General features: G+C 36.6%; 1 protein-coding gene across 1 annotated transcript; it reads left to right on the top strand.

Annotated features, from left to right (window-relative positions):
- LOC140141152 (transient receptor potential cation channel subfamily M member-like 2) lies at positions 1–27,770 on the top strand. The gene is made up of 24 exons (XM_072162949.1): positions 1–111; positions 1,112–1,185; positions 2,267–2,450; positions 4,744–4,924; positions 5,797–5,957; positions 6,341–6,536; positions 7,746–7,911; positions 8,997–9,187; positions 9,436–9,542; positions 9,829–9,969; positions 11,339–11,395; positions 11,702–11,858; positions 12,832–13,042; positions 17,093–17,312; positions 18,487–18,597; positions 18,954–19,057; positions 19,635–19,743; positions 21,510–21,758; positions 22,138–22,312; positions 23,253–23,409; positions 24,971–25,161; positions 25,659–25,809; positions 27,254–27,338; positions 27,705–27,770. Exons 1-24 carry the CDS (start codon positions 1–3, stop codon positions 27,768–27,770), a joined length of 3,555 nt encoding a protein of 1,184 aa, XP_072019050.1.
- Positions 27,771–27,853: the final 83 nt, after the last annotated feature.

Genomic DNA, 27,853 nt, shown 5'->3' on the forward strand with positions numbered 1-27,853 from the left:
ATGGATGGGACAGGTTCGCTACCCAGAAAACACCAAAGTTTACACTTTACGTATTTGTACCCTGAGAGAAAATCACAATATTTCGATCTTGCAGCTTTGGAACATAGAAGGGTAAGTACAAACAAAAACTGGAATCAAGAATTAATGTGAGTGTCGTCAAGTTTAGCAAATCAATTGTAGTCATTGTTGTTGTGGCCGTTATTATTGTTATTGTTATGATAATAGGTTTGGCATCGTTTCTGTGGCTATTATTCTCCTTCTGTAATTGAAGTAAACACATCAAACAACTCGAAATTAACAACTGCCTTAGTTAATGACCATTATCGCAAAATTGGTTGTCGTGAGCCAAATGTGTAAAACGTATTGGAATCAGAAATATTTTTTGCGTATTTTACACCTCATTTAATGCAATATCGCAGCGTACATTTTTAAATGTACGCTGCGATATTTAAAAATCAAAGTAACCCCAGATTTGAGACTTACAGTCAAATCTTATTGCCTTGTATTCAGTATCCATGAACGGAAATGTTTTCGGCTCAAAGGAGGTCAAAACATGTCCTCGCAACTCTTCTGTAGGATTTATAATCGATGTAGTTACGATGGAATTGGACCTGCAATAGGATAAAGGACGTCTCACAACTGTTGGTTCATACACCCTTAGAAAGCGAGAACCAATCAGAACAAACGTTAGCAAAATGCGAACCACGCAATGATTGCGTAATAATGCACGGTCACGCGCACACCGCGTACTACGCACAGTGCTAAAAAAGCGTGAATTGTTCTTGATTTTGTGTCGAGAAATGCGGGTCTCGTGCATTAGACGCACCAACATCTCAGTACGTGTGCATTATTTTGTATAATTTCATTCCCAACAAGTGATACGCATTTATTAATCTATAATTAAATTGACCCTTGGTTGTTAAAAGGGTGTGTTTATGGTTGCCAAAGGCACCATAACATTCTGGGACGCTGTGGCTTGAATAATCATCTATTGTATGAATAAAATACTGCATTTATATGGCACAGACGGATAGAAACAAATACATTGCAGAGTATCTCCCTGTGCCACATTCCGTGCCAAATTATTCATGTCTTTTGTTTTGTCTCTTAGAGTACGTCATGGATCCAAAATAACATCAAAAGAAGAGAATGTATCAGATTTGTACCAAATGCAGATGACCATGAGTAAGCGTTCTCTAGATTATAAGCACAATAGATATCACAATATTAAATGATGCTAATGACATAATCACTAGGATTTAGTTTTAGAGTTAGTGATTTTGCAACTTATAGGTCACGGCCTTTGCACAGTATTTTTTGTGTGGATCCTGAGAGCACATTGAACACAGCAAAAATGTCAAAAAAATCAAAATTATTTGATATCAGATGAACATTCCACGTATTCAGAATGCAATTGGGTGTGTCTGATGTGCTCTCAGGTCCCATAAAAATACTGTGCAACGCCTTTAAAGAGCCTTTAAAGAACACAATAAATCACTTTCTTGAACATACACAATCATCAGCAGCCATATTAAGTTGTATAAAATTATTTAAATGCAGAATAAGTCAAACGCCTGAAACGTGGGCTTATGCATTGGGGGTCGGAGATTTACACTCACATCAGATAAATAAAGCCGACACACAAGAGGAATGGTATGTGCCTTATAAAGAAAGCAGGTTAAACAGATTTGAATGCATTTTTGTAACGAAAGGGCCAAGGTTGTTGAACCGTTCTATAGCGTTGTTTTTGATATCAACAAATTAACCATGGATCGATAGATACCAAAATGTACCAACAGTCTCCATATTATGTCAGTATTATATGACTTCTTTATGTGAACGTGCCCTTGAGACATATGAACACCAAATATAGCCCAAAATCGATATTCGGCTAACAATATCATAAAAAAATGAGATTTTTATCAAATGTTTTGACTAAATATGTACAGAAATCACTATTCATATCAATACCAAGATTGAAATCAATAGGTCGCCTATATAATTATTAGAATGTTTTCATAAGAAAAACAATAAGAAGAAACAAAATATATGCTAGGGTTGCATCGTCCCATCCTCTTCCCTATAGGTCAATTTGTTTTCTTGTTAAAAATTTTGCAACGGATGGCACCACAAGTTGCTGTAGTCGTTTCAGGGGGTTGTAACAACCACCCCTTCGGTAGACAAGGGTTAATGCCGATATTGCCTGTCCCAAATAAGTAAGTTAGCAATGAATTATATAACAACTCTTTTATTTTAATGCCTACAGATTTCAAACCTGTGAGTGTGGTGAGGTCAAATCAAGGCATGCGCAGCTAAGGCATATCGATGAAGATGGAGATACAGAAGAGACATGGACAATACACAAGGACACGAGGCGGCTTGCAACAAATGCTTTTGGAGAGATTGAATTTGTTGGTCCTGGCTCTGGTTTTGCGCAGAAACCACGAAAGGTTGGTTGTATGTACCATCTACCTAAAGTATAATGTGTTTGTCGTAATATAGTCATTTGGAATCGTTTGTAAAATACAATCAATATTCTACTATTTTGAAATCTGGCTCAAAATATGATTCCCGGTATAAGACTATTTTTACGTTGGTGAAACAAAATAATTACACTCTAAATATAAAAATAGTAAAAATGCCCCAATGTGGAGTAAAAATGGGAACAGAGCAACAACATGGAACTCAATATTCAACCTTTACCCCATTAGACTACAATTTATTTGTATTCATTTATTTAATTAATTATTTATTTATTTATTTATTTATTTATTTATTTATTTATTTATTTATTTATTTATTTATTTATTTATTTATTTATTTATTTTATTTTATTTTATTTTATTTTATTTTATTTTATTTTATTTTATTTTATTTTTTTTTTTTTTATTTATTTTTTTATTTATTTATTTATTTATTTATTGATGTATTTATTCATTTATTTATTTATTCATTTAATTATTTAGATATTTGTTTATGTTGGGGTTTTTTTAAATATTTATTTACATGTTAATTTTTCTGGCATCATCAGATTATACAAATAAAAAGAAACAATTTATTAAAAGGGAATGCTATTAGGTTTAATATGATCATTTGGCATTAATATCACATGTACGACGACTTTTCCTACTTTTATTGACAACACTAGATCACACATGATCATGATTTTCACTTAAAATATTATTGACTTAGTTATGTTATTCATGATACCAATTTATATTATCTATAGGCCTAATGAGTATCATTCCAGGTCAACTCCAATTGCACGAAACAAACAACGCCTTATATCAATATTATGATAGATAGGAAAACGACTTTATTGATCACTTGTTATTTGCTTACACTATGGACCAAAAGATCCTCATCCCAATGGCATAGTCCAATAACCTCAATTAAACAATCATAGTGCAAAATTTGACCTCAAGTTGAAGAGTATGAGTTTTTGTACCCAAATCTTCAAAGGTCATTCAATGAATGTACAAATGTATTGGGGTTTAAGAATTGTCCGCCTGATAGATGAGCATATTGTGGATCCTAGTGTTAGGGGTTTCCTGCCCAACAACGGCAAATAATATGTGCCATATGAGATGACCTAGTGTCACGATACGTCTACCCCCGTGTCTGCCCAGCAAAAACAAAGCGTTTAACATAACAAAAAAAACACGTTTCAATGTCGGGTTATTTAGAGGGTATAAAATATAACAACAATTTTATAACAATCAAACACATGGTTAAAAACTTTCTACAAAACATTCTAACATGAAGTTGTGTAATGATCTGCGTGCTAGCCATAGGCTTCAACATAAAAAGTCCAAGTTTTGAGATATTTTCTAAAGAACCGCTGATCCAATACTAGGCTTGTTTGTACTCATTTTAATGTATTTGTCATGCTGATTCCAAATATGGTGATGAAAAATTACAACTCTGAAATTTTTGAAATTTAGATTTGTTTTTTTCATTTGTCGTCTGCAGTCGACAGTCGACACCCGCGTGGAGAGAGTTTAGTGTGGACAAAATATTTACAAAGGTATTTGCCAAAAGTATTTTACCAATAACTTTTTGACAACATAAAGATATTGTTTTAGTCTTGTTCTCAAAAAAATTGCACATGTGAAGTTGATGTATCCGGAGCTCACTTGTTACATAATTATGAGGTTTTGCATTTAACCTTTTGAATAACATCAAGTTTTTCGCGCCCATTCTCTTGGTCGGGCTGACGGCACAAATGGGAATTAGCCTTGTAAAACCAGTGTGCGCATGTGCAGTTCCCCTTTCTCGAGCTGGTTGATGCGCGAGCTTGTGCAAAGGGGACGAAGGGGACAATGTTCCCGGATGTCCGACCGAGGGAATTGACGTTATGTTCCCCAAAGTTATTATCTGAAAAGGCCCTTGACATAATAAACGATAGAAAATACAACTATTGTAGTATATCCACGTATAATGATGCGATCAAGGAAAATCAGTCGGAACTCGGAAATATTAAATTTCAGTTTCTTATAGGATAGTAAAAAGCATGTATAAATCTGGATTTTGCAGAAAACCCCATTGAAATTGAACAACCAGTTCCAAAGATATGAGCAATCTAAGAGTTTTCAAAACAATATGAAAAAGAAGAAAATATTTCCTTTGTTTGGCTCAAAATCAATATTTCCGAGTTCCGACTATTTTGCATCACATATGAGTAGCCAAAATAATCAAGCAATTATTTTAAGCAATAGAAACATATCATGTTTATCATTCCAGTTCATCAGATGTGACTACAAAACAGATCCCAAACTTCTTCTCACTCTGCTTTCTACAGAATGGAAGCTTGGGGCCCCAAAGTTACTTTTATCTGTGATGGGTGGGAACAAGAACTTCAAACTAAGTGGCCGCCTCAAGGAAGTATTTTGTAGAGGTATTCTGGATGCAGCAGTCAGCACTGGTAACGTTAATATTATGTATAGTTTGTTCAGCTCGTAATCGGCGGGCCTTATTACATCGCGGATCAATATAAATATATTTTATTCCGACAATTGTCTTGTGACATCTCGCTAGAAGCATAAAGAATTATTGATTCAAGCCTAAAACTTTATCTACTTTCTTTATTGCACGCAATATATAGACTAAACATGTCAACTATTATCACTTTCAACATGGGTCTACTTTTCGGCGTAGTGGTAATGGCCTAACAATTCCCGCCGATTACGAGCTGATCAAACCTATAAACCATTTTGTTGATTCTCCAAACCCTTTGCAAATAAACGCCATCATCAATGCGTTCATCATCACTGCGCATTCTCGAACAGTGGAACGTCCATATTGACTATGTGCGTGATAATGTCTGCATGTTTTTGTTTCCTTTGCAAAGGCTTTTGAGATATACCAAAAAAATATTTATGAGAAGTCAACGTAGTCGTAATATAGTCATCATTTGTACTTTTTAGCCAGATTTTACGCTGTTATTGTTGGGTCTTTGTTTTTTGTTTGTTTTGGTTGCTTGTTTATTTGGAGGAGGTTAAACTTTATCTTATTGAAAACAACTTATGATTGAAATTATTTGCTATTTATCTCAGAGGCTCTTGTTCTGAAACTTTTGTCCTTGCAACTATATTTTCTAGGCATGCTTGACTTATTGTGTCTTCTTGGTAAAATTTGAATTATTAGAATGTTATTTGTGCTTTATATAGATGTTCTTACCTCCTAATAAATATTTTTAATTATTAACAATATGACGATTTTGACACAGTTTAAGACAATTTTCGATGGTAGTCTAATGCCCAATGGCCTTAGAAAACTTGTTGAAAAACATTTCAGGTGCTTGGATTATCAGTGCAGGCACACACAGTGGTGTGATGAAGTACGTTGGTGAAGCCGTCAGGGACTACCAGATGGTTAGGAGATACGAAGATGTTGTTGCCATTGGGATTATCACATGGGGCACTTTAAAGCAACAACGGCAACTGATAGATGACAGGGTGAGTGCACATTGGAAAATCAGCTAAAAATCAATGTTATGTGTAAGAAAGGTGGTAAACCAGTGACAACCTATTTTAAACAACACTTTTCAGAGCCATCAATCATGCGTCAATGAAAATGAGCAGTATACTTGATAGACTCTTTTGAAAGACTCATAGTCCTTAGTTGTGTTAGTAGGCTAGAGCAATCTACACTAAATGACTATTAGAACCACCATATTTTTTATATTTACTCTGTATTATAAGACCCGATTGTCTTCCTATAGACCTAACGCCAAATCCGAATTTAGTCTTGTCAAATTTGGTAGATCTTGTCAGACATGGTTGTAAATTATGTAAATTAGATCATTAACATAAATATACATGTATATTGTAACCATCAGGGCAAGTACCCAGCTCACCTTAGCACAAGAAAGCACAACGACAAAAATGGCGTCTTTCTAGATCCAAACCACACTCATTTCATATTGGTCGATGACGGAACGAAGGGAAAGTTTGGAGCCGGACTTAGTTTACGTGTGAAACTAGAAGAAATGATTTCAACCCATGTCAAAGTTGGAACTGAATCATCTACTACACGTATGTATTATGGTGAAGGAGATACGATGCCTACTCAAAGCGTAAAATGTGCCCATCACCTATTTTCGGAATGTAGCACTATTCCTTGTTCACCCAGTATTATTTATTATGTTAAAATATACCATTCATAACCTCATTAATATACGCGATACATGCGATCCAATCATTTTTATCTATTTGGCAAAACGCAAACGCTGAACGCGGTCACTAATAAACAACAGTGGACCTCCGCGCCGTCAGCGTAAATATTAGTAACCTCTGCGCGCGCCGTGTTGCGCGTCGAACAAATTACGAGAGCGCTGGCCGCCGTATTTGGATTACGCGATACCATCTTTCACAGATTGTGATACGAACTTCTGTTATTGGTCGACCTGTTTTAGCCTGATCGATTTTTGGAAAGGCAAAACCCCGGGGGCAAAACGTAAAAATTGTTAATTTTTGAGGAAGATTGTGTGTTTACTGTGTTAATTTGTAAAGTGTATAGATGAAAGTGACGGTTATGAATGAGGTTAATAACTTTGCATCGGTAATATGTCGGGCATTGTGAAAAATCTAAACATTTTGCTTTGGACCTCGGAATATTCCTCGGTTCCAAAGGCAGAATGTTTAGATGTGTCACAATGCCCTCCAAATAACCGATGCGCAGTTATTAACCTCTAAATGGTGTATGGTCAGAGAATGATAATGGCTGCAGTCAATTTATCTCCAGGGCTTATCTCAAAGAGAAAGGCACTCCCACCCCTTATTTGTTTTCTAGTTGAATACATCGGGCGAGCTTCTCGATGAAATAGAATGCACTGCATAGTTGATGCACTGCTTAATTGCCTCGCTTTGCGAGAACTTCCGTTGCTTTCGACGAAAGTTGGTTAGGGTACCGAGTAGCGTACAGAGCTGCTTCCCTGAATGATAGTACATGGCACAAATTGCATGTAATTGCGTACTGTAAATCTCTGAGCTCGTAAACGATTGAAGTTTACTGGAGCAGTAAATTCGACATATATTTTAAATAATAAACGCATTAACATTAAGCATGGACGAGCCTGTTAAAGATTAATTTAAAAAGGGAATTTTTTACGTCGTATTTGCTTTTCCAGTTCGTCCGCGTCATTTATGTTTATAATTATAGTTTAAAATTAAATGCTTTTGAAAGAGCGGCGGAATAACCATCAGTATAAAGATTTATTCTACAATTTTTTTTAAATTTCTTAGATGTTCCTGTTGTATGTGTCATACTGGAGGGTGGTCCAAGCACCCTACGCAAAGCCCATGCTGCTATTACTCATGGAACACCGATAGTTGTCGTAGCCGATTCTGGGCGGATTGCTGATGTGTTAAGTTTGGCTATCAAACAATCGCAGGACAATGGCGAACACAGGTAAAGATGATCATTATATACGTCGTAAATACTGATGACGCTGCCTGTATGAAATATAGGTACCGCGTGGGTATAGCGACTCTACAAGTTTTGCACTGTAAAAATCGCCCTCTGCACTCCATATAATACAATGAAGTGCGGACGCGGACAGTTTATATAGTTACTATTCGTCAGTTTGCGATATACGCGAAACTGTTTAAATATTGTGTGTGAAAAGATCGGTGCTATTTATCTTTTATATATGCCTATATCTCACATAAATGTCATAGCCAGTTAACCGCTAATGTCTATGGTCTTTTGTCGGGCCTTCCCAGCAAACACAAAAACGTTTAAAAACGTTTTAAATAAGTTATATTTTGGCTTTTGGTTTAGGTAAAAACGTTTTTGCAAACATTTTGCCAAATATTGTGTCAATACTTAAATAACATTATGTTAAAATATTTGAACCCAGCAAACACAGAAATGTTCTTAAAATGTTTTTTCAAAACCTTTTAATAACATTTAAATGTCAGGTTATATAAAGGTCATGAAAACGTTTTTAAAACGTTATTGAAAATATTTTGGGCAAACATTTTTCGCAAAATATTTTTCAACCCCAAAATAACATTCTGTTGAGAATGTTTTGTATCAAGTTTTCTAGAATATTTTTGGAATGTTATTATAACGTTTTTATACCCTTTATATAACCCGACATTTAAACGTTTTCTGTAAAACATTTTGTTTGCTGAGCAGTAGATTATCAAAAATGTTTTTAAGGTTATGAAAACTCTTAATATACCCTTTATATAACCCGACATTTAAACGTTTTCTGACAACCTTTTTTAACCATTTGCGAATGATGTCGAAAACGTTTTGTGTTTGCTGGGTTCTCTTCAACATACCGTATTTGATCTTTTAGTGCTTTGGTTAGCTTGAATGCTTGTGTGTTGTGTATATTAGCCTTTCTGTGCAATATGACATACCTTTACCTAAAACATAACAATGGGTGGTCACCCATCATTGACATGTGTTCAACTTCTGGTAGATATTTCGGGCTTCTTATTTAACAGTCTGCTTTTACATGATTACTCACCCAACACTAACAGAATAATGGATGCTACGTTGAAGGCTAAAGTGGCTCAGATGCTACGTAAGATTTGCGTGAAGGTCACAGAAGATAGTCAGGTCATGTTGCAGCAGGTTGAAGATTGTCTGAAAGCACCACACCTTCTTAACGTATACGAAGAGACTTCAGGTGTCCCTATGGATGTGGCTGTGCTCAATGCATTAATGAGAGGTAGGAGGAAGGGGAATTATGAGATTTCATAAAATTTATCATTTTTTGTTATTGCTCTTTCGATTATAAAATGATGTGTAACCTGAATAAAATGTCATTCCAAGATCATTTGTAACATCTAGATTCTCGACTTAAGATTTAAATTTGCATAAATACGAGTTTCGCTGATTTTAAATAAGATCTTTGATGTTTATTGTCATTAAACTTGATTTCATGAAATAAGACATGAAATAATTCATTTTTGTTAGGTAATCATCGCAAGCAGCAGGACTTTCTCCGACTGGCGCAAGCATGGAACAGAATAGATGTAGCAAGAACGGATTTGTTGGACGCAAGTTCAAAGGATTTTGATGAGGTAAGCACGTGCGCTTTTGTATCCTTATAAGGGTTAGTAAAGATGTGGAGTCCTGGGTGTTTATCATGGCCCAATATGAGATGCGCAGAACGTGGTTGCTGAAGATCGAGTATACTTTTGACTCAATTGCGCATGAGCTGGATACGCCAACCGCGTTTTGCGCATGGCAACCTCTCTACACACCCCTCAAATTAAAAAAAATTTAAATCAAATTAATAAAGAATAATAATTTTATGTGAAATATGAAAATTAATATCGATTTAATATTATACATTGATTTTGCTAGATGAAAGAAGACGAAGTCCACGACCTTCTCCGTGACGCCTTGGTTCACAATCGTGTAGACTTTATCAAACTTTACCTGGAAAGTGGCGTGAATTTAAAAGCTTACCTCACCCACGCAGAGTTGACATATCTCTATAATCAGGTAAACTGCAACTGTCTCAAAACGGATGGTATTGAGCATTGTGAGAAAGCCTATTTGTGGGATAGGCTTTTACGACAGGAATTCATAACAATTAGTGGGGTTTTAGCGGGTGTGCCGTCGGACAAGTTTAGAACTGTCAAGCTTTCGTCAGGAGTAGCTCTGACTTCTTCAGGACAAAGTACCTAAGAATGAGACATGTAGACCGCCCCTTGCCTACTGATGGCTCTGAAAAGAGCCGTTCACTGAAGACTGCCCCTTGTCTACAGAAACAAGCAGACCTCGCCTATCTGCTGATTTTTAAGGTTTGGTAAGAAAGCCTATATTATATAAAAATCTGCTCAAATGTAGTAAGTAAACCCGCAATGATTTATAGAGCACTATAGAGGAATTCACTGACCACTGTTGCCCAAGACACACCTTATAACCCATTTAGCATAAAATGAAAGACAGAGATTAAAAGACTAGTTTGCATCTGAAATTATGCCAACTAGGCAAAAAAAAAATGCCGTACTGCACAGGTCGGCAACAAATCACGGCGCGCCTTTGCCCTGACGTCAGACGCGAACTAGTGTTTTTATCTCTGTCTTTCATTATAATTCAGGGACGCAGCTCTACAAAGACGAAGACCCTAATCCGCTCCCAAATATGGGTAGAACAGGATAGTAGCAGTAAGTTCCTTGTCCAGGGAAATTTCAAGATTACTTAATTTTTCCACGAGAACAGAATAAAGACCCTGCGGGGCTCCAATTCATACCATCAAACACTCACGCACCTATTGTCTAGCACCTTGTACCGTTTGAGCTAACTGGATTCCTAGTAAAGTCCTCGTTTTAATATCCATCATTAAAATACAAGTATTCCATTATCCAGTCTTCTACTTCACATACTCTAACATCAAACCTAAAGGTCAATTCAGTATGTAAGTGACGCACCATTTGATTTCCAGGGGGGCATGGGAGGGTTTTTTTTTACCTCACTGATGAGTAAAAAAAAAAAATTTCCCCACCCAACTCTGTATAAAGGTATACATTAAAATTGAAAAAACAATTGCCGCCGAAGGGGGCGAAAAAAAAAATTATGCCTTACCCAAACTCCCATGCCCCCCCCCCCCCCAATCTAATAGTGCGTCCCTAACTATATATCATTTTATGTATACGTGTAGGTAAATGTCTAATATAATAGACATCACTAGGTTAACAAACGTAAACGTGGTACGTTAACGGTTTGGTGGGATTCAAATTCAAGTGAGTGTGTCGATTGGCTACAGTGGCGTCACATGACATCGCGTGTTTACATACCGCGTTCGCGTTTATTCACCGTCTAATCTCATAAATGCGTTACACATGCATGTGATCATCTCGTTATACAGGTTAAACGTGGAACAGTTTTGTACTCTCTGTTGGCCAAAGTAAGCCCGAAACCAAAGGTATGTAGATTTCAAGCGTAACCTAATACTGTATTTGAAATGTTTAATAAGATTTTTTGAAGTCAATATGTGGTTTGTTTCTATGCTGTTGTTGTTTTATTTTTGTTTTGTTTTTGTTGTTGTTTTTTGTTTTGTTTTTTAAAGGCGGAGAGACCAGGCGTAGGCGTAACAATTGAAATATTCGAAATATTTGTAGAGAAATTTAAATGAAAAGTAAAGATCTATACATAGCATTATTAAATGCAATAAAAGGAAACCTATTTATAAATATTAGTATAAAATTAATATCTTATTTACTTTTTTAAGGGCAAGCCCAGGTGGTTTTCCTTGGCAGATGTTGGCAAAGTGATCCAGAGTCTCACAATGGACAGATATAAGGCACCGTATCAAGACTTAGAAGGCCATCATAAGGAAAGACGAAACACTAAAGATATGTCACAAGAAATACCAGATATGTCTGAAAGTTAGTATATATTAATTAAATGATGCACTGCCACTTAAGTGCATGGTTATTTGATGTGATTATTTTTTCTAATAAAACATCATATAATTTTTAATTCTATTGCTGGACAATACTAATAGCTTTTAAACTAATGTGCTTATAAATAGCTACTTTATGGTAATTGCTATTCTATAAACTGTATACTTGTGTGAAAACTGAGGGCGCTTCATGTTTGACCTATATTTCAATTTAATTTAGCGAAATAGTACTAATTATTCCTTTCATTTCATGACAAAAACTTTTTAGAAAATTTACATTAATGACAGTATTCATGTGGCTCCCCCCCCCCCCCCTTTGTAAACATGCAAATAAGACTTAAGATAAATAGTGCAATCAGTATTCACATTTAATTAATAATGATTCGAGTATAGTCTCTATATATGCATCAAACACCCGTGATTGGTAGAGGATTATTCAAGCTGATATATCAGCACGGTCTAAGTAATGTGCAGGCTGAAAATGGGCAAATAAGAAGTAAACTATCAGCCAAGGCGAAACACTAACGATCTTACACGAAATGCCATATTTTGTCTCAAAAACAAGTATACGTGTCATATGGTGACAATACCACATCACGGTCTTAAAGCACTAATGCGTGAGCTAACAATGGACAAGGCACAAGAAGAGGCGAGACTTCTTGCACAAAAACACCACGGTCTCAATATAGGTATCCGTATCTACGTAATGCATATGGTAACACAATGGGTAAATACGTGATTCATGTCAGAAAACACGAGTAACATAACGTTATCGTGGTTATTGTACAAGAAACATCAGACACATCTCAAAGTAAGTAATGTGTACAGTGACATTGGATAGGTACGTGCATTGTGTTTGTGAAAAGCATGTTCTTTTGTTACCCTAAAAATAAACGCTAAACATATTGAACTAAAAATGGCTAATCATTATTTTCTTTACAATAATCCTTTCACAGAAGTCAAAAGTCCTCGGTTCAAAAACCCCGTTAGAGAACTGTTTCTGTATGCGGTGTTGAATACATTTGAAGAAATGGCGCGTTTCTTGTGGGAGGAAGGAAAAGAAACAATGGCAGCCGCCTTGACTGCTAGCAAAATCTATAAAAACATGTCGGCCAGACTAAGTGTGCGGGACGCTGACTTAAAGATGCAACTAAAAGGACTTTCCAAGTAAGAATATTTTCCTTATTTTGCAAATATTCAACCAAATTAACATCATGTTTATTTCTAGTGTTTTACAAAAGAAAGCTTCACATCTTATTAAAAGCATTTCATACCTTTATCAGAATCTTACTGAAAGTGAAAGTGAAATAGAATATGTAAAATATTGTTTCTAAAAACTTTATTTGTGACACTTTGGTATGAAATCGGTCACCGTATCTTTATCAAAGTGAACAGTTTAAATGTAAATGATACCAATTTGCAGCCAAAAGGATACACTGGAGATGCGCTAATGCCTTCTTATTTTAAAGTTTTTTCGCAATCTGAAACACTTTTGCCCGACATTTTGAAAATTGACCTAAAGTTGAAGGATTTACTCTACTAGACAAGTCAATAGGTCCAACAATATCAAGAGTCTGTTCTTTCATATAGTATACAATATTATTTATTTATTTGTAATACTCTTTATGATTAATGAGTGAATGTTCTTAGTCATCCAGTAGTTTCAAACACATTTTGGAATTAAATCAAATACTGAAACTTACTTTGTGCAACTTTGCGACGTTGCGTCCGGAACCAACAGACTTCATCAGGCAACTGATCCGCTGGGCTGGTCACGTGACAAAAGAATAAACTAGACTTAGCTGTGGTCTAAGACCACGAACACAGCCGTGTTGTGACCCCTATTTATTTTATTTTATTTTTTATTTATTAGACTCTATACACTGGAGATTGCACAATATCATAATAACAGTTAAATATAAAATAGCAAAATACATTCTGAAAAGATTACAATAATATACATGTTTAAAATACGAATTAATACCAGTGCAGAGAATGGGACGAACAGGTGCGTATCACCTCTAAGACCAGCCCACCTCAAGACCAAAAATAAGCCGCCCATGCCCAGTCCCTCCCCCTTTAAGTAGACCTGCACATAGTGCAGCTACATGAAGAAAACCACGTGCACGTACTGTTGGCTTCGAAATTTGAATCAAATTTTGAGTTTAAAAAAGAACCGCATTAGTTTTAAAAATAGAAAAAGATAAAGAAGACCTAGTACTAGGAGGAAGCCGATTCCACAAAGATACAATGCGGTTGAAAAAGATGACTTGAATGCCTCAGTCCTACAAAAAGGAACCTTAAGAAGAAGAGGAGCAGTAGATGATCTAGTGGTGGGATGCCCTTGTCCAGACCCAGAGTTGCAAAATTTGACATATTTGTCAATGTCCAGGTCATACACACCTGTAATACACTTAAAAAACAATGAAAGGTCAAGCTGTTCCCTACGCATTGTAAGAGGGAGCAAGTTCAATTGGCACAAGCGCTCCCGATAGTCCAGATCAGGATAGTGCATAATGAATTTGGTAGCTCGCCTCTGGACACCTTCCAGGCACTCAACATTGTGTCTGGAGGTACCACTCCAGAGGCAGCTACCAAACTCAAGATCACTCCTGATCAGGGCTAGATACAGGGCTTTGGTGACTTTCACGGGTGCGTTAAAACCTACAGTGCGCTTAATCAGACCCAATTTTCTATTGCACTTTTTGACTACATTGTTGATATGAGTATTCCAGTCTAGTTTTGAAGATATTTCAATACCAAGATCTTTAATGGATTTAACAGAACTAAGTTTAATGTTGTTCATGAAATAGTCAAAATGAAATGGTTTTCGTTTTCTGGTGACCGAAATAACTTGACACTTGGAGGGATGAAAATTTAACTCCCAGGTGCTGCTCCAATCAACAAGTGCATTGAGATCATTCTGGAGCAATTGGCAATCATTTAAACTGTCAATATTCAAAAAACATTTAGCATCATCAGCAAAAAGGGCAACTTTGGTATTCTTGGCAACACTGGGCAAGTCATTGATATATAACACAAAGAGGAGGGGACCCAAGATGGATCCCTGCGGGACACCGGAAACCACAGGCAGCCAGTCAGAGTAAGTACCATCCACAACAACTCGTTGACGTCTGCCTGTCAGGTAAGCTCTAAACCAACAAATAAGATCGGAATGGAAACCAAAAGAACTGAGTTTGTGAACAAGGAGGTCATGAGAAACGCTATCAAAAGCTTTGGAAAAATCCAAATACACCATATCGACTTGCCCAGAGTTGTCAAGAACAGAGTTAATGTCATGGAATACCTCAATAAGCTGAGTAGCTGTGGAGCGGCCCTTAATAAACCCATGTTGGAGATGGTAAATCTGGTCTTTGACTACAGGAAAAATAATATCAAAAATGGCACGCTCCATAACCTTACCACAAATACATAGTAATGAGACAGGTCTATAGTTACTGGCTTGCTGTTTGTCAGATTTCTTAAACACAGGGACAACGTTAGCATCAAGCCACTGGCTGGGGAGTTTACCCTCTGCTAGAGATACATTAAAGATATAACATAAAGGATATGCGATTTGATGGCAGCATTCTTTAAGCACCCCTTAATCACCTTTGACCCCAAAATGTATGAAAACCCCATAGACATTGGTTAATGTCAATGCACGTGTCCACGTGGCATCACTTTGCTATGCTTTTTGTGGCAGAAGGGATATTTTGGAAGGTATATCGTTTTATACCGGAAGTAACCCCTTACTGACCTTTAACCCCAAATATGTGTACACCATATAGACACTGTGTTATAACAATGCATGTGTGCAAGTGGCGTCACTGTCCTACGTAATTAGTGGAAGAAGAAGCATTTTAAAGATTTTCGTTTTATACCGGAAGTGACCCCTTAATGACCTTTGACCCCAAATCTGTGTACACCCCATAGACACTGGATAATAACAATGCATGTGTGCAAGTGGCGTCACTGTCCTACAGAATCTGTGGAAGAAGATGCATTTTAAAGGTATTTCGTTTTATACCGGAAGTGACCCCTTAATGAGATTTGACCCCAAATAAAAAAATACCACATATACATTGGGTGACTGCAGATCATGTGTGAATATACCGTTACTGTCCCATGTTTTACTTATCTAATAAAAATTTTTGAAGGTATTTCGTTTTATACCGGAAGTGACCCCTTAATGAGATTTGACCCCAAATAAAAAAAATACCACATATACATTGGGTGACTGCAGATCACGTGTGAACATACCGTTACTGTCTCATGTTTTACTTAGCTTATACAAATTTTTAAAAATATTTCGTTTTTTACCGGAAGTGACCCCTTAATGACCTTTGACCCCAAATTTGTGTACACCCCATAGACACTGGGTAATATCAATACATGTGTGCAAGTGGCGTCTCTGTCGCACATAATTTGTGGAAGAAGATGCATTTTAAAGGTATTTCTTTTTATACCGGAAGTGACCCCTTAATGAGCTTTGACCCCAAGAAAAAAAAATACCACATATACATTGGGTGACTGCAGATCATATGTGAACATACCGTTACTGTGCTATGTTTTACTTAGCTTATACAAATTTTTTAAGATATTTCGTTTTATACCGGAAGTGACCCTTAATGACCTTTGACCCCAAATTTGTGTACACCACATAGACACTGGGTAATAACAATGCATGTGTGCAAGTGGGGTCGCTGTCCTACGTAAGTTGTAGGAGAAGATGCATTTTAGTTGAAATCACGTTTTTGACCCCTGTGACTTCTGCGTGACCTTTGACCCCACGAGTTTCATGTGACATGTAGGGGCATGGTCAATGATCATTGTGACCAAGTTAGGTCAAAATCGATGTAAGCATGTGAGTGCTAGAGCAAATGTAATGGTTGACAGAAGAAGAAGAAAGAAAGAAAGAAGAACCTGTAAGAAAAAAGACACAGCCGTGACTAACGTCACGGCTGTGTAAAGAAGCCATTTGGGAGCGCATTGAGCAACCATTTCTAAACATGAAAGGGGGACTCCGCTTTAACTTATCTCATGCATGGGACCGGGCCATCGGGACGATACTTAGCCGTCTATCACGTGACCAGACCAGCGGGTCAGTTGCCTGATGAACTATGATGGTTCCAGACACAACGTCGCAAAGTTGCATAAAGTAAGTTCCAGTATTTGATTTAATTCCAAAAATTTTTACTCTTTATGATTGTGCAGAAAGTACAGCAAACTTGCCATAGCCGTTCTGAACGAATGTAACAAGGACGATGAACAATGGTCTTCTGTATTGCTACTCAGAGATCTACCTCACTGGGGCCATGTAACCTGTATAAGCTTAGCTGGTCAAAATCTGCATTTCTTGAACCATGTTGGAGTGCAAGATTTGGTCAAGGAAATTTGGTATGGAGAACTGTCGAGTGAAGGAAACTCATCTTTGGTAAATCCACCCTGTAAAATCAAAATACATATTTTATTTACTGCGTTTTTAATATGAAGGACAAAATGCTTATTAGTAACTTTTCTACTGTAGATGGTATCAATCTGTAAAATAGAGCCAGTTCGAGACGAGACTTCTTCGGACGTGCTAGTTTCCAAACCGACGTACCGATCGCCGAAGTACCATGACAAAATTGACCGAATTTGTGATGTTTATATTCCGTTTGGACTATTTAGATTTCGCTCGCACACGTCCCAATAACGTTGTTTTGGAAGCAGGTTAGCTTGACGACTTTCCAATTTTGCCCACCTTGGAAATTGTGTCCAATAAATATTCTAAACGCTAAGACAGCACGCAAACACCAATAGATCAAAACCCAAGTTACACATAAAATATATTGATGGGTCACTTTCAGCCGGATAGGTTATTTTTAGGAGCAGCCCGTCCTGCGGACTAGTTGCGTTTTGGCTGAATTTTACACACTGCCTATAGTAAACAATAGTTTTTATCTATCAGTACACTGTTCAATATTTTTTTCATCAGTGTTGTGTGTGACACAAACAGGGGTCAAATTAAAAAGACCCTAAGATGGTATACGAAAACTCATAATATCATAAAGCCCGTTAGTTCTAATGTGTCGTTATAAGAAGTGAATATTTTAAAATAAAACTAAAAAGTTGTATTGGCTCTGTTATATTGAGATAGCAAGAATTTCTTTGACAAAATGACCAGGTGTCTTGTTATGATAGTTGGATAGAAACTTCTATGAGAAATCTAAATATTTTGCTTTTGGAACCGAGAAATATCCTAAAGGGCGCAGAATATTCCGATTCAATTTATTTGAATCCATTTGTATAATATTATCATATCTTTCTAAAGAAACAAAATACAATTTTAACTTCACCTTTCATTTTCCCTTTAAAAATCGAATAGCGACAGCACTTAACCATGCAATGTACAATATGGTAGTTGGGTGCGCGTAAATTGTTCGCTCCCGTAGAATAAGCACAAGGAGGTGACTAATGTTTCTCATAGGTCAACTGTATTAGTAACCGCGCATCGCGTTCGCGTTAATTTGGCAAATAAGTAAGTTTGATTGGATCTCGGGCATCGCGTATATTGACAAGGTAATGAATTTCTGGCAATGATTCTATTTTCATTTTTTCTATTGTAGGTGTTGTGGATTTGCACATTAGTTCCTCCTCTGATACCAATGCTCGTGTCTTTCCGCCCAGACAAAGGTCGCATTATACAGCCACATCAACATGTTATATCCACTGCAAAGGTAAGGAACCTAATCATAATTGTTGTGGATGATGATGATGATGATGATGATGATGGTGATGATGATGATGATGATGATGATGATGATGATGATGATGATGATGATGATGATGATGATGATGATACGAATGAGGTGATGGAGAAGGAAGATGATTAAGGATATGATCAGGATGACTTTGCTTGGTGACTGAAGAAAACACACATTTGAATATCAGCGCATAATAGTTTGTAAATTGCAGTGTATGAGATGGGGGTGTGTGGGTGGGGTGGGATTGTGTGGTGATATGGGTGATATGGGTGACGCTTTATTTTGGTACTTGTACTTGTATCTCATCAAAGAACTGCTTTTACTTACAGAGGCACAGCAATGCGGGTTATATAGAAGATCAGATGGAAATGAAAGCAAAGGGAACACGTCAGGATGAAAATTGGGACGAACGACGACCGCGAACTACATCTGTGTAAGTGACCCGTTTGTATTAGGTACCCAAACCATGCTGATATTTATACTGTATCGTTTGCGGATGTACATATGGATCTAACATATGGGGGTGCCCTGCAGGATAGTGGTGACATGGATGGGGGGGTAACTGGGGTAGCATGGATAGCTGAATCTTTTGTGGTGGGTGTGCAGGTATGGGTGGGAATTCGAATTTACAATGATGTTATGGTATCGTTCAAAAACCAGAATCACAATAACTATGTATGTGCTAATGTTCAAAAGAGTTTCAATGAATTGTGCTTGTGAAAACTAATACAAACACATGTCGTTCTTTTTTTATAAAGCCTTTTTGGTCAATTGTTTTTGTTTTTTCTTCAGAATACCACTTAAGTCTGACATAGGTGAATCCATGCGCAATGAGTTGACACTGTGGCAATTCAAATTTATAACAATGACAACTTTGTTTTGTCATCCTATTATTGTGGTATTATCCAAAAACCAGAATACCAATTAATTATAGTTTCAATGAAGCGTGCTTGTCAAAACTAATGCAAACACAATGAAGGCTTTTGGTCAATTGTTTGTGTTCTCTTCAGAATACCGCTTCAGTCTGACACAGGTGAATCCAGGCGCAATGAGTTGGCACTGTGGCAAATGATGATGTACTTCTATAACTCACCAATGATAATCTTCAGACACAACGTAGTAAGTCATTATCAACATCATCATCCGCATTTTTTGTTTATCATCATCATCGTCATAAACATCCTCATTGTGGTGCGCCACAACCCGGCGTCATTAGAGAGGTTGCGATTTGCCGATCTAGAACACCCTAAAATTAATCAAAACTCAAAGTGTTGCATTTTCGTTACGAGCATAGGTGACGGCGTTTGGGAATCGCAACATATGTAATGTATCATGTACTTTTATTCTCCTAACTTTGATGCCCACCCCAATTTCGTCTCTATAAGATTGCTGTCACGTTTGCCGATTCAGTAGTACACATACTCGTTCCAAAAATTCACCACTTTGAGTTTTGAATAAGTTTAGGGTGTTCTGGTTTGGCAAATCAACAGTATGCTTCGTTTATCTTTATAAGTACGTATTTATAAATACGCACGTGATCACATCTGCGCTGCCATAACATATTGTAGAAGTCTGGAAGTGGCCTTCGACACAGGGGGTCTTCCTGTACATTTGAATGCAAAGGAGGTAAACAACACCAGACTGTGCAGCAACATTGTCTATTTTGTTTAACTTTGTGATATTATTGTAAACGTTTCCGTCGATAAATATTTTTTTCCGTCGGCAAATACTTTCAAAATGTTGTTTTTGATATCATATTACAAATTTGTAATCCCCCAAGTGTAATAATTTTGCTATTCAATTAATACTTAAATTTGATGATATTTATCTAAAGAGTTCCTATCCATGTCAATGGCATGAGGATATGACCACGCTTGCTGGTCTTGGTATGTCGTGCCAATAGGTCACATGCGTATTTATAAATTATACGTATTCATAAATATAGTCGAAGGTAGCTGATCAATGACAATCCCTTTAACTATCAATGATTATCGTGTTATTAACTGAAATATGCATTTTTATTTTTATTTGAATAAGGTCTCACATCTTTTGTTTCTGGGCCTCTTTTCCTACATCATGCTGTCAAATAACTTCAAATCAACCGAGCCACCATGGTACGAGTATTTACTTATGGTATGGGTAGCTACGTTTCTTGCCGAAGAATTTAGACAGGTCAGCATATTTAGTTACGTTGTTATTTTTAATACTAAATGCCAGGTTTGGATTATTTTGTATTTATTTTGCCATGCCTTCATTTACACAATTTATTACCATGTTCTTTATGAATTTTACAGGCATCAGAATTGTACTGTTTAACCTCGTTTAACTGAAGTATTATTAGTTTAACGAAGGGGGTTGAAACTCCCCAATGGATTTTTGCTATAAAACGTCAAATGTGTATGATATTGATAACATATGGAGTTCCTCTTTTCATTTATACAAAAAAATTCCCAGATGTAAGTCACACTGACCTCTAAAACTTCAAAAATTACCTAAAACTGGATTTCATCAAACAAATCATAGAAACTTCAGATTAATCACTGGAAATGATGGAAACTCATGAAATTAAGAGACCACAAAATTGTATCTGGCCACAAAACCTCCCTAATCAAATGAAGCCGCTTGGCGGTTAGTTTTGCAGAGACAATTTAAAATATACACTTCCTCATTATTCTGTACCTGTTTTGGAGCATTTTGGCCAGTCGTTACGCGGTTCCTATTTTGGATTTTTTTCGATAGGATTTCCTGGTTGTTTTTGTTGTTGTTGTTGTAGGGGTTTTTGTGTTGTGTTTTGTTTTTGTTTTTTTTGTCTCTGAAATATTTCACCAAAAGCTAAAAAATTACATATTTACAATCTACCGTTTTATCGCGAATTATATTTCCAGATTGCTCACGGCGATGCTCAGAAATGGCGCCTTAGGTTCAAGGAATGGTTCACCGACTATTGGAACCAACTGGATTTCGCTACTCTGCTGCTCTTTGGTATTGGAACAGCGATGAGATTTAATGCAGGCTTACTCAACGCAGCCAGAGTAGTACTCGCATTTGATCTTTTTATATTTTATATGCGTCTACTCAATTCGTTCACGATTTACCAACATCTGGGACCAAAACTGATTATGATCGGAAAGATGGTAGGTTTAATTCGACCATTTATACAGTGTAAAGAGTATTCTCAACTTATTCCTAAAGAAAAGGGTCAAAGGTCACATTGGTTGAATTTGACATAAATGGTCTTAAATTATTCCTCTTAACATAATAATTCATAATAACACAATTCATGAAGAATTATAATAATATTCTTCAGCTCAATAAAATATATATTTACATATTCTATCAAAATATCATAAGTTGGTCTTAAACGACTGTATATCTCTTTAAGCAACCGACATTCATTTTCAGGAAGTTGAATATGTTAAGAAGTAAACAGTTTGTACGATACAGGGGGATGACTGTATAGTTTCATCAGTTCAAAAAGTAAAATAATAACGTACATGTGATTTTTGCTTTCAGTTCTTGGATGTATCATTTTTCGTGTGTATTTTGTTCGTATTCCTCATTGCCTATGGCATCACACTGCAAGCCATACTGTATCCAACAATCACTGATATACAAGGATTGATTTATGGCGTTCTCTACCGACCATACTTTCAAATATACGGACAGCTCTTTTTAGACGAAATCAGAGGTAATTTCCATCAAATTTCCAATTTATAATTACACATTATAAGCAATAACTATATATGAATTATCCGTTTTAGGCGACGACATTGCGTTTTGGGAAATGTTCTTTTTTAACAGTTTGCTAGAATCATGTAAAATCAGCCAATTGGGGCCAAAATGTATTGATTTTGACTTCCAATTATTGAAAAAAATCAGCTAGCATTCCTTCAATAGTAGCGTTCATCTTGTACATGTACTATTTTGCACATCGTATCACCCGTTATTGCCTCTTATTAAGAATCACGTAAGAATATCATGATGTGAAATTATATAACATTGTTAAAATGGTATGCTGTACCCCGGGAAGACAGAATAACCAGTATACCATGTTTAGAATTGTGGGATAATATCCCCCAAATTTCTCTTTAGAGTAAATAACATTATTTATATACATGTAAATAATGCTGCATTGCAAGGGTGAAACATTTAAAATCTAACATTAATTTCAATCACTATCGACATCGTCGCGTAATTAATCATTTCGGTAGGCTATATGGCGAAATCCTCTATAAATGAACGTGATACTGCGCCGTCCACTTATCGACGCTACTGTGAATGTCATTAGGCTGCAGATCCATCCTTAAACAAATCAGTCCAATTTTTATAACGTTTTAGACGGTAATTACTTATTTAACCATAATATGACTAAAATGATTCCAACATGACACCTGTTACCCACAGTCAACATTTGTCTCATTTGGGAAATCAGGATAATATTCTGTTTCATTCCTATAATAATTGCCGTAAAGTGGTGTTCCGCAAGCGTTGCGTGACACATCGAGAATACAGTGGATTTGAACATGCACACATGCACACATTTTCATGATTATGAAGTTGTTTTAGCGAAGGATTTCGGGAATTGCAAACAATAACATTTTAACACCCCCCTATTTTCTTCATTTTAGGAACACCAGGTGACGGGACGTGTACAACAAATCAGACCCTGATTAATGAGGCACTGCCTATCTGCCCGGAATATTCTGGTATTGGAGTGTTTCTACTAGCTATTTACATGATATTCAGCAATGTACTTCTGCTTAATCTGCTTATTGCGATGTTCAGGTAAAGCTGATTTTACTTTTTAGAACCATAACATTACCTCACAAATGACGAAACTACAAACCGTCTATTTGTATCATAAAGACAACAGGGGGCGACATTGTCTTTAACATGGTCTCTTCTCTTGCTCAACGAATAGACATGAGTTATACATGTGACGGTTTATTATAGGCCCGGGGGCACGCCAACTTTGGAGGTGACGCGTATGTAGGGCTATTAAGCCCCCTTTTTCAGCATCGCTGTCGCCCAAAGACCCCATATTTTTTTACGAACACATGCTCTGTCACCCGAAGACCCCCTATTTTCCCAATTGATCTGTCACCCAAAGACCCTTACAAGTACAATTTGAACAGCAACTTTCATTTATCACTGATTTTGTTACTTATTTTGAAAAAAAAAAACTAAGAAATTTTGAACTAGAAATTCAACTTTCGAAGTTCTGTGGCGCTGTTTCGGTTCTCACCCAAAGATTCCTTTTAAAAAAAGGTCATGTTCTCACCCAATGACCCCATATTTTTTACATTTGGTCTCACCTAATGCCAAAAATCATGCTCTCACCCAATGACCCCATATTGTTTATATTTTACTCTCACCGAATGCCCCTTAGTGCGAAAGTGCCAGCCCTACACCTATATCCATTTCAAATTGAAGTGCCCCCCGGGATTATAGGCATCTGGTATTGGTTAATATGCGACCATATGATATAATGCTGTAGATTACGGTGCTCATCCTGCACTTACATAATCAGGATGTCTTGTTTGACTTATCGATTAAACTTGTAATGAGGTTTAATCGTTGACATTTTGTGGAACGCTATTGTGAAACTCCGATTTACAATTCTGATAATGGGTTACTCCACTTGAGATCCATACTAGACCCCTCATAGAAGACATAACCTTAATCTCCGACACAGGTGCTGTAAAATGCTGTGTGGAATAATAAGGTCATGTCTTCCATAATGGGGTGTATGGATTTCAACTGGAATATCCCAATAAGCCTACAATTACGTCCTACCCTTTATAATCTGTGGTTATACAGTAAACCAAAAAAATTAAGGTACCAGTTATGTTTACCTCCTGTATATCCTAAACAAAGACTGATATGTCATAATTGGAACCAGCAGCCAATAGCTGCATCTTTTAGCTCAAATTTAAGACCTCATTTGTTGAAATTGTTCTAGAAATAAAAACACGACGATCCAAAAACCCAAGGAAGACGCCAATTTAAAAGTTGCAGTTTGCTCCATCGCATGCCATGTTGATTTGTACACAAAGAGTTCGCGAACAAGAGAACTAGCGCCGCGCTTCCATTGATTAGCACGTTAAAACTAGCGTCGTGCTTTCATTGATTAGAACACAAAAGTGCAACTTTTGATTTCGTTTCTTCATCAGGTTTTAGGATCACCGTTTCTTCAATTCTCAACCAATTTCAACAAATGAGGTCTTAAATCAGAGCTAGCTAAAGATAACAGGTATTGGCTGGTATTACTTGTCTTTATTTAGGATATAGAGGTGTGAACACAACTGGTACCTTAATTCTTTGGCTTACTGTAATTCTTTCTTAGCTTCACACTGTCTGCCGTGCAAGAACGTACTGACATGTATTGGAAATATCAACAATACGCCTTGGCCAAGGAATACTACAACCGCCCACCCCTAGTACCACCACTAGTCATTCTCTCACACATCGTCTTCTCTGTTCGCTTTCTTGTACATAAATGTGGATGCTGCTATAACTGGCATAAGAAAACACTCAGTAAGTATTTCGTGTAAGAGATGGGAAATCTAATTGAACGTTGCAGTAGAGAGGTGACCGTATTTGCCGGAACGGGTTTGGGTTAAGGTTAATGTTAGGGTTAGGGTTAGGTTTAGGGTTTGGGTTAGGGTTAAGGCTTCCGGCAAATACGGTCATCGTCACAATGGCGTAGCTATAGTAATCTATGACAAGAGGTTAAAAACATTGTAAAAAGTGTTTGGACAAACTTCGTCTGGAAATGTAACAGCAACACATTCGAAAAAAGTGATAATCGAACCAAACGAAAAAATACCAGAGAAAAGTAATTGAGAACACGTGTCACCATCCGGCAGTAGTGTTCCACCTTCAGAGTCAACCAACGATGACATTTGGTTGAATCAATGAAATGTGTAGTCACGGAATTGTTTTTGTGTTCGACATTTTTAACGAATATTTTAATCAAAATTGCAAAAAGAACTACTAATAATACCTGAATTTCATCACAATAACACTTTCAGCAAAACACCTGGAACCAGGAGACGTGATGCAGTTGGTCCACTGGGAGTCCGTGCAAGCTTACAAGATTATCTCAAAGTTAAAATTAAAACAGCAAGTAGATGATCCTGATCTGAACGAGAATGCCAGCAATTCACAGATGTCTCATGACAGGTAAGAATATCGAAGGTTGAGAGCCAGAAAGCAAGAAATCAAGAAATGTCATTTTGGAAAAAAATAAGTTTAAATATTTTTGCAAAATAAATCTATTTACAACTGACAATGTCTGATTTGACTCAAATTTGGTCTTATAACGGGAAGTATCCTAATAGTAAATGCCATTTATGATTAAGAATAGTAGAATTTAAGATATTTTTTAGTATTCCTTTAACTTAAGTACTGAGTAACGTCTTCTGGCGTTACATGAAATCTATAATCTCTGAGTTAAGGCTTCTTTCAATGATGGATGGAATGTGTTATTATAATCTCTTTATAATAAGCAGACATTAAGCCAATGACCATTCAGTTAAATAGTACTTCCGCATAAGTGTTAACCTCAAGTGGCATGAAGGTTAAACTTTGTCATCTCGTTGGAGTAGAATAGTAATATAAATATGCAGGCCAGAAAGCCTTATCTCAGTGTTTGAACCAAATTGAGTTTCGGCCAGAACGCCTTTTAGGTTAAAACTCAGAGTTGAGGCTTTCTGGCTTCCTGCAATTTTGCTCTATTGAGATGAGTATAATTGTGTTATATCTGCAATATGAAGTTTGGTTGGGTTAAAAGCTTTATGGTTTTAAGAAACTGTAGGTGTTGGTGATTTATTTTGTTTTATTAAAATCCCAAAATGGCCAAACAGTGAGTTAAGGCTTTCTGGTTCTCAACCCTCGATATGTGTTCAGTAAATTGCGTTATCTCTACTCCCAGTTAACTTTTCCCCCTTCTCTGTGTTCAATAATCCTCTTATTCCGTCCGCTACTTTGTTGCTGGTAGTTATCTTTTCATCCCTATCCCATTCACAGGCGGGCTGGAGACAGGACTTGTTCAACAAGAAATGTCTATAGTACATCCGGGTAGTACATATGCTTTCTCAAAAGATCGCCGCTCAAGTCTCATTTTTACTCAAAGGCAGTCTTTCTCTCTTTCCCTTTTCCCTTCTTTCCTTTCTCCTTGGCAATTAGGTGCCTTGTAAATCCTGTCGATTAGTTAGGTTGACGTGAAGACGTGAACAAAACTCTTCGCGACCTTTTCGTAAAAGGGAAGTACCTCTCATCAAATCTATACCAGCGACGGTGCAACAACATGGATCTTAACACATAGTCACCAAAAATATGCGATGTATTCCGTATAAACCAGCGGTTAAGGTATTTGATGCTTGTGCAAGAGTTTCCCGTTCAATTCTCGATGGGGGCAAATATCCAAAAGGTATTATCCGCTCTCTTTATTACTATATTTGAATTGTGGAGGAGATGACAAAGACCTTGTAGCCAGTTCCGATCAGGATAATGCCTGGCTTGATGTACACCCTACCTGTGCATAATGGAAAAACAGAGTCTGATATTGAATGATTCACCCAGGTTAAAATTAATAATAAAAAAAAAATGCCTTTTCCGTTTTCAGATCTGAATTGATTCTGCAGTTATTCCAAGAACTAAATAAGCAGCAAAACAGCCTGTCATTGCGTCTGAAAAAGCTGGAAGATCAAGTGAGTGGAACAATAAAAAAAATTATACCAAATTTGAGCTGGAATCAATTTGAGCCTGAACACAAAGTATGACGTGTGCCTATATAATGAAAAAATATTCTAAAATCACAATAGCACCACTGAGTTCGAACGTTAGAAATATCATATTAGTCGTTATGTTACTCAATTATACTAGTACTCTTAAATACTTTTAATTCTTGTAAGTTTGACGTATTCAAACAGTCCAAATCTGAAAGAAAGAAGAACATTATATGACCTCAACATAATCTTTTTATGCATGCAATTTATCTTCTCCTAGTACATTGTAGTACCTATTGTAATCTTCTGTCGTTGACTAATTTGGATTTTATTTTTTAAATTTCTTAGATGGAACAAAGTACGTCAGCCATGAATTGGATAGTATCTACGATGAAGAAGAAACCAGCTACATGATAGCGATTGATGGCAATTTTCATCAAATAGTCCCGTGTGTTAAATTGAGTAATTTTTGATATACATTCTGCAGTAATAGATGA

The sequence above is a fragment of the Amphiura filiformis genome, chromosome 2, assembly GCF_039555335.1.
Source record: "Amphiura filiformis chromosome 2, Afil_fr2py, whole genome shotgun sequence".
NCBI lineage: Eukaryota > Metazoa > Echinodermata > Ophiuroidea > Amphilepidida > Amphiuridae > Amphiura > Amphiura filiformis.

Bases quoted from the DNA above. Each gene is read 5' to 3' on its own strand.
- LOC140141152 (XM_072162949.1), top strand. From the start codon at position 1: ATGGATGGGACAGGTTCGCTACCCAGAAAACACCAAAGTTTACACTTT. The intron at 6,537-7,745 runs GTATGTATTATG...TAAATTTCTTAG, and splicing joins AACTGAATCATCTACTACAC to ATGTTCCTGTTGTATGTGTC. The intron at 23,410-24,970 runs GTAAAGCTGATT...ATTCTTTCTTAG, and splicing joins CTGCTTATTGCGATGTTCAG to CTTCACACTGTCTGCCGTGC.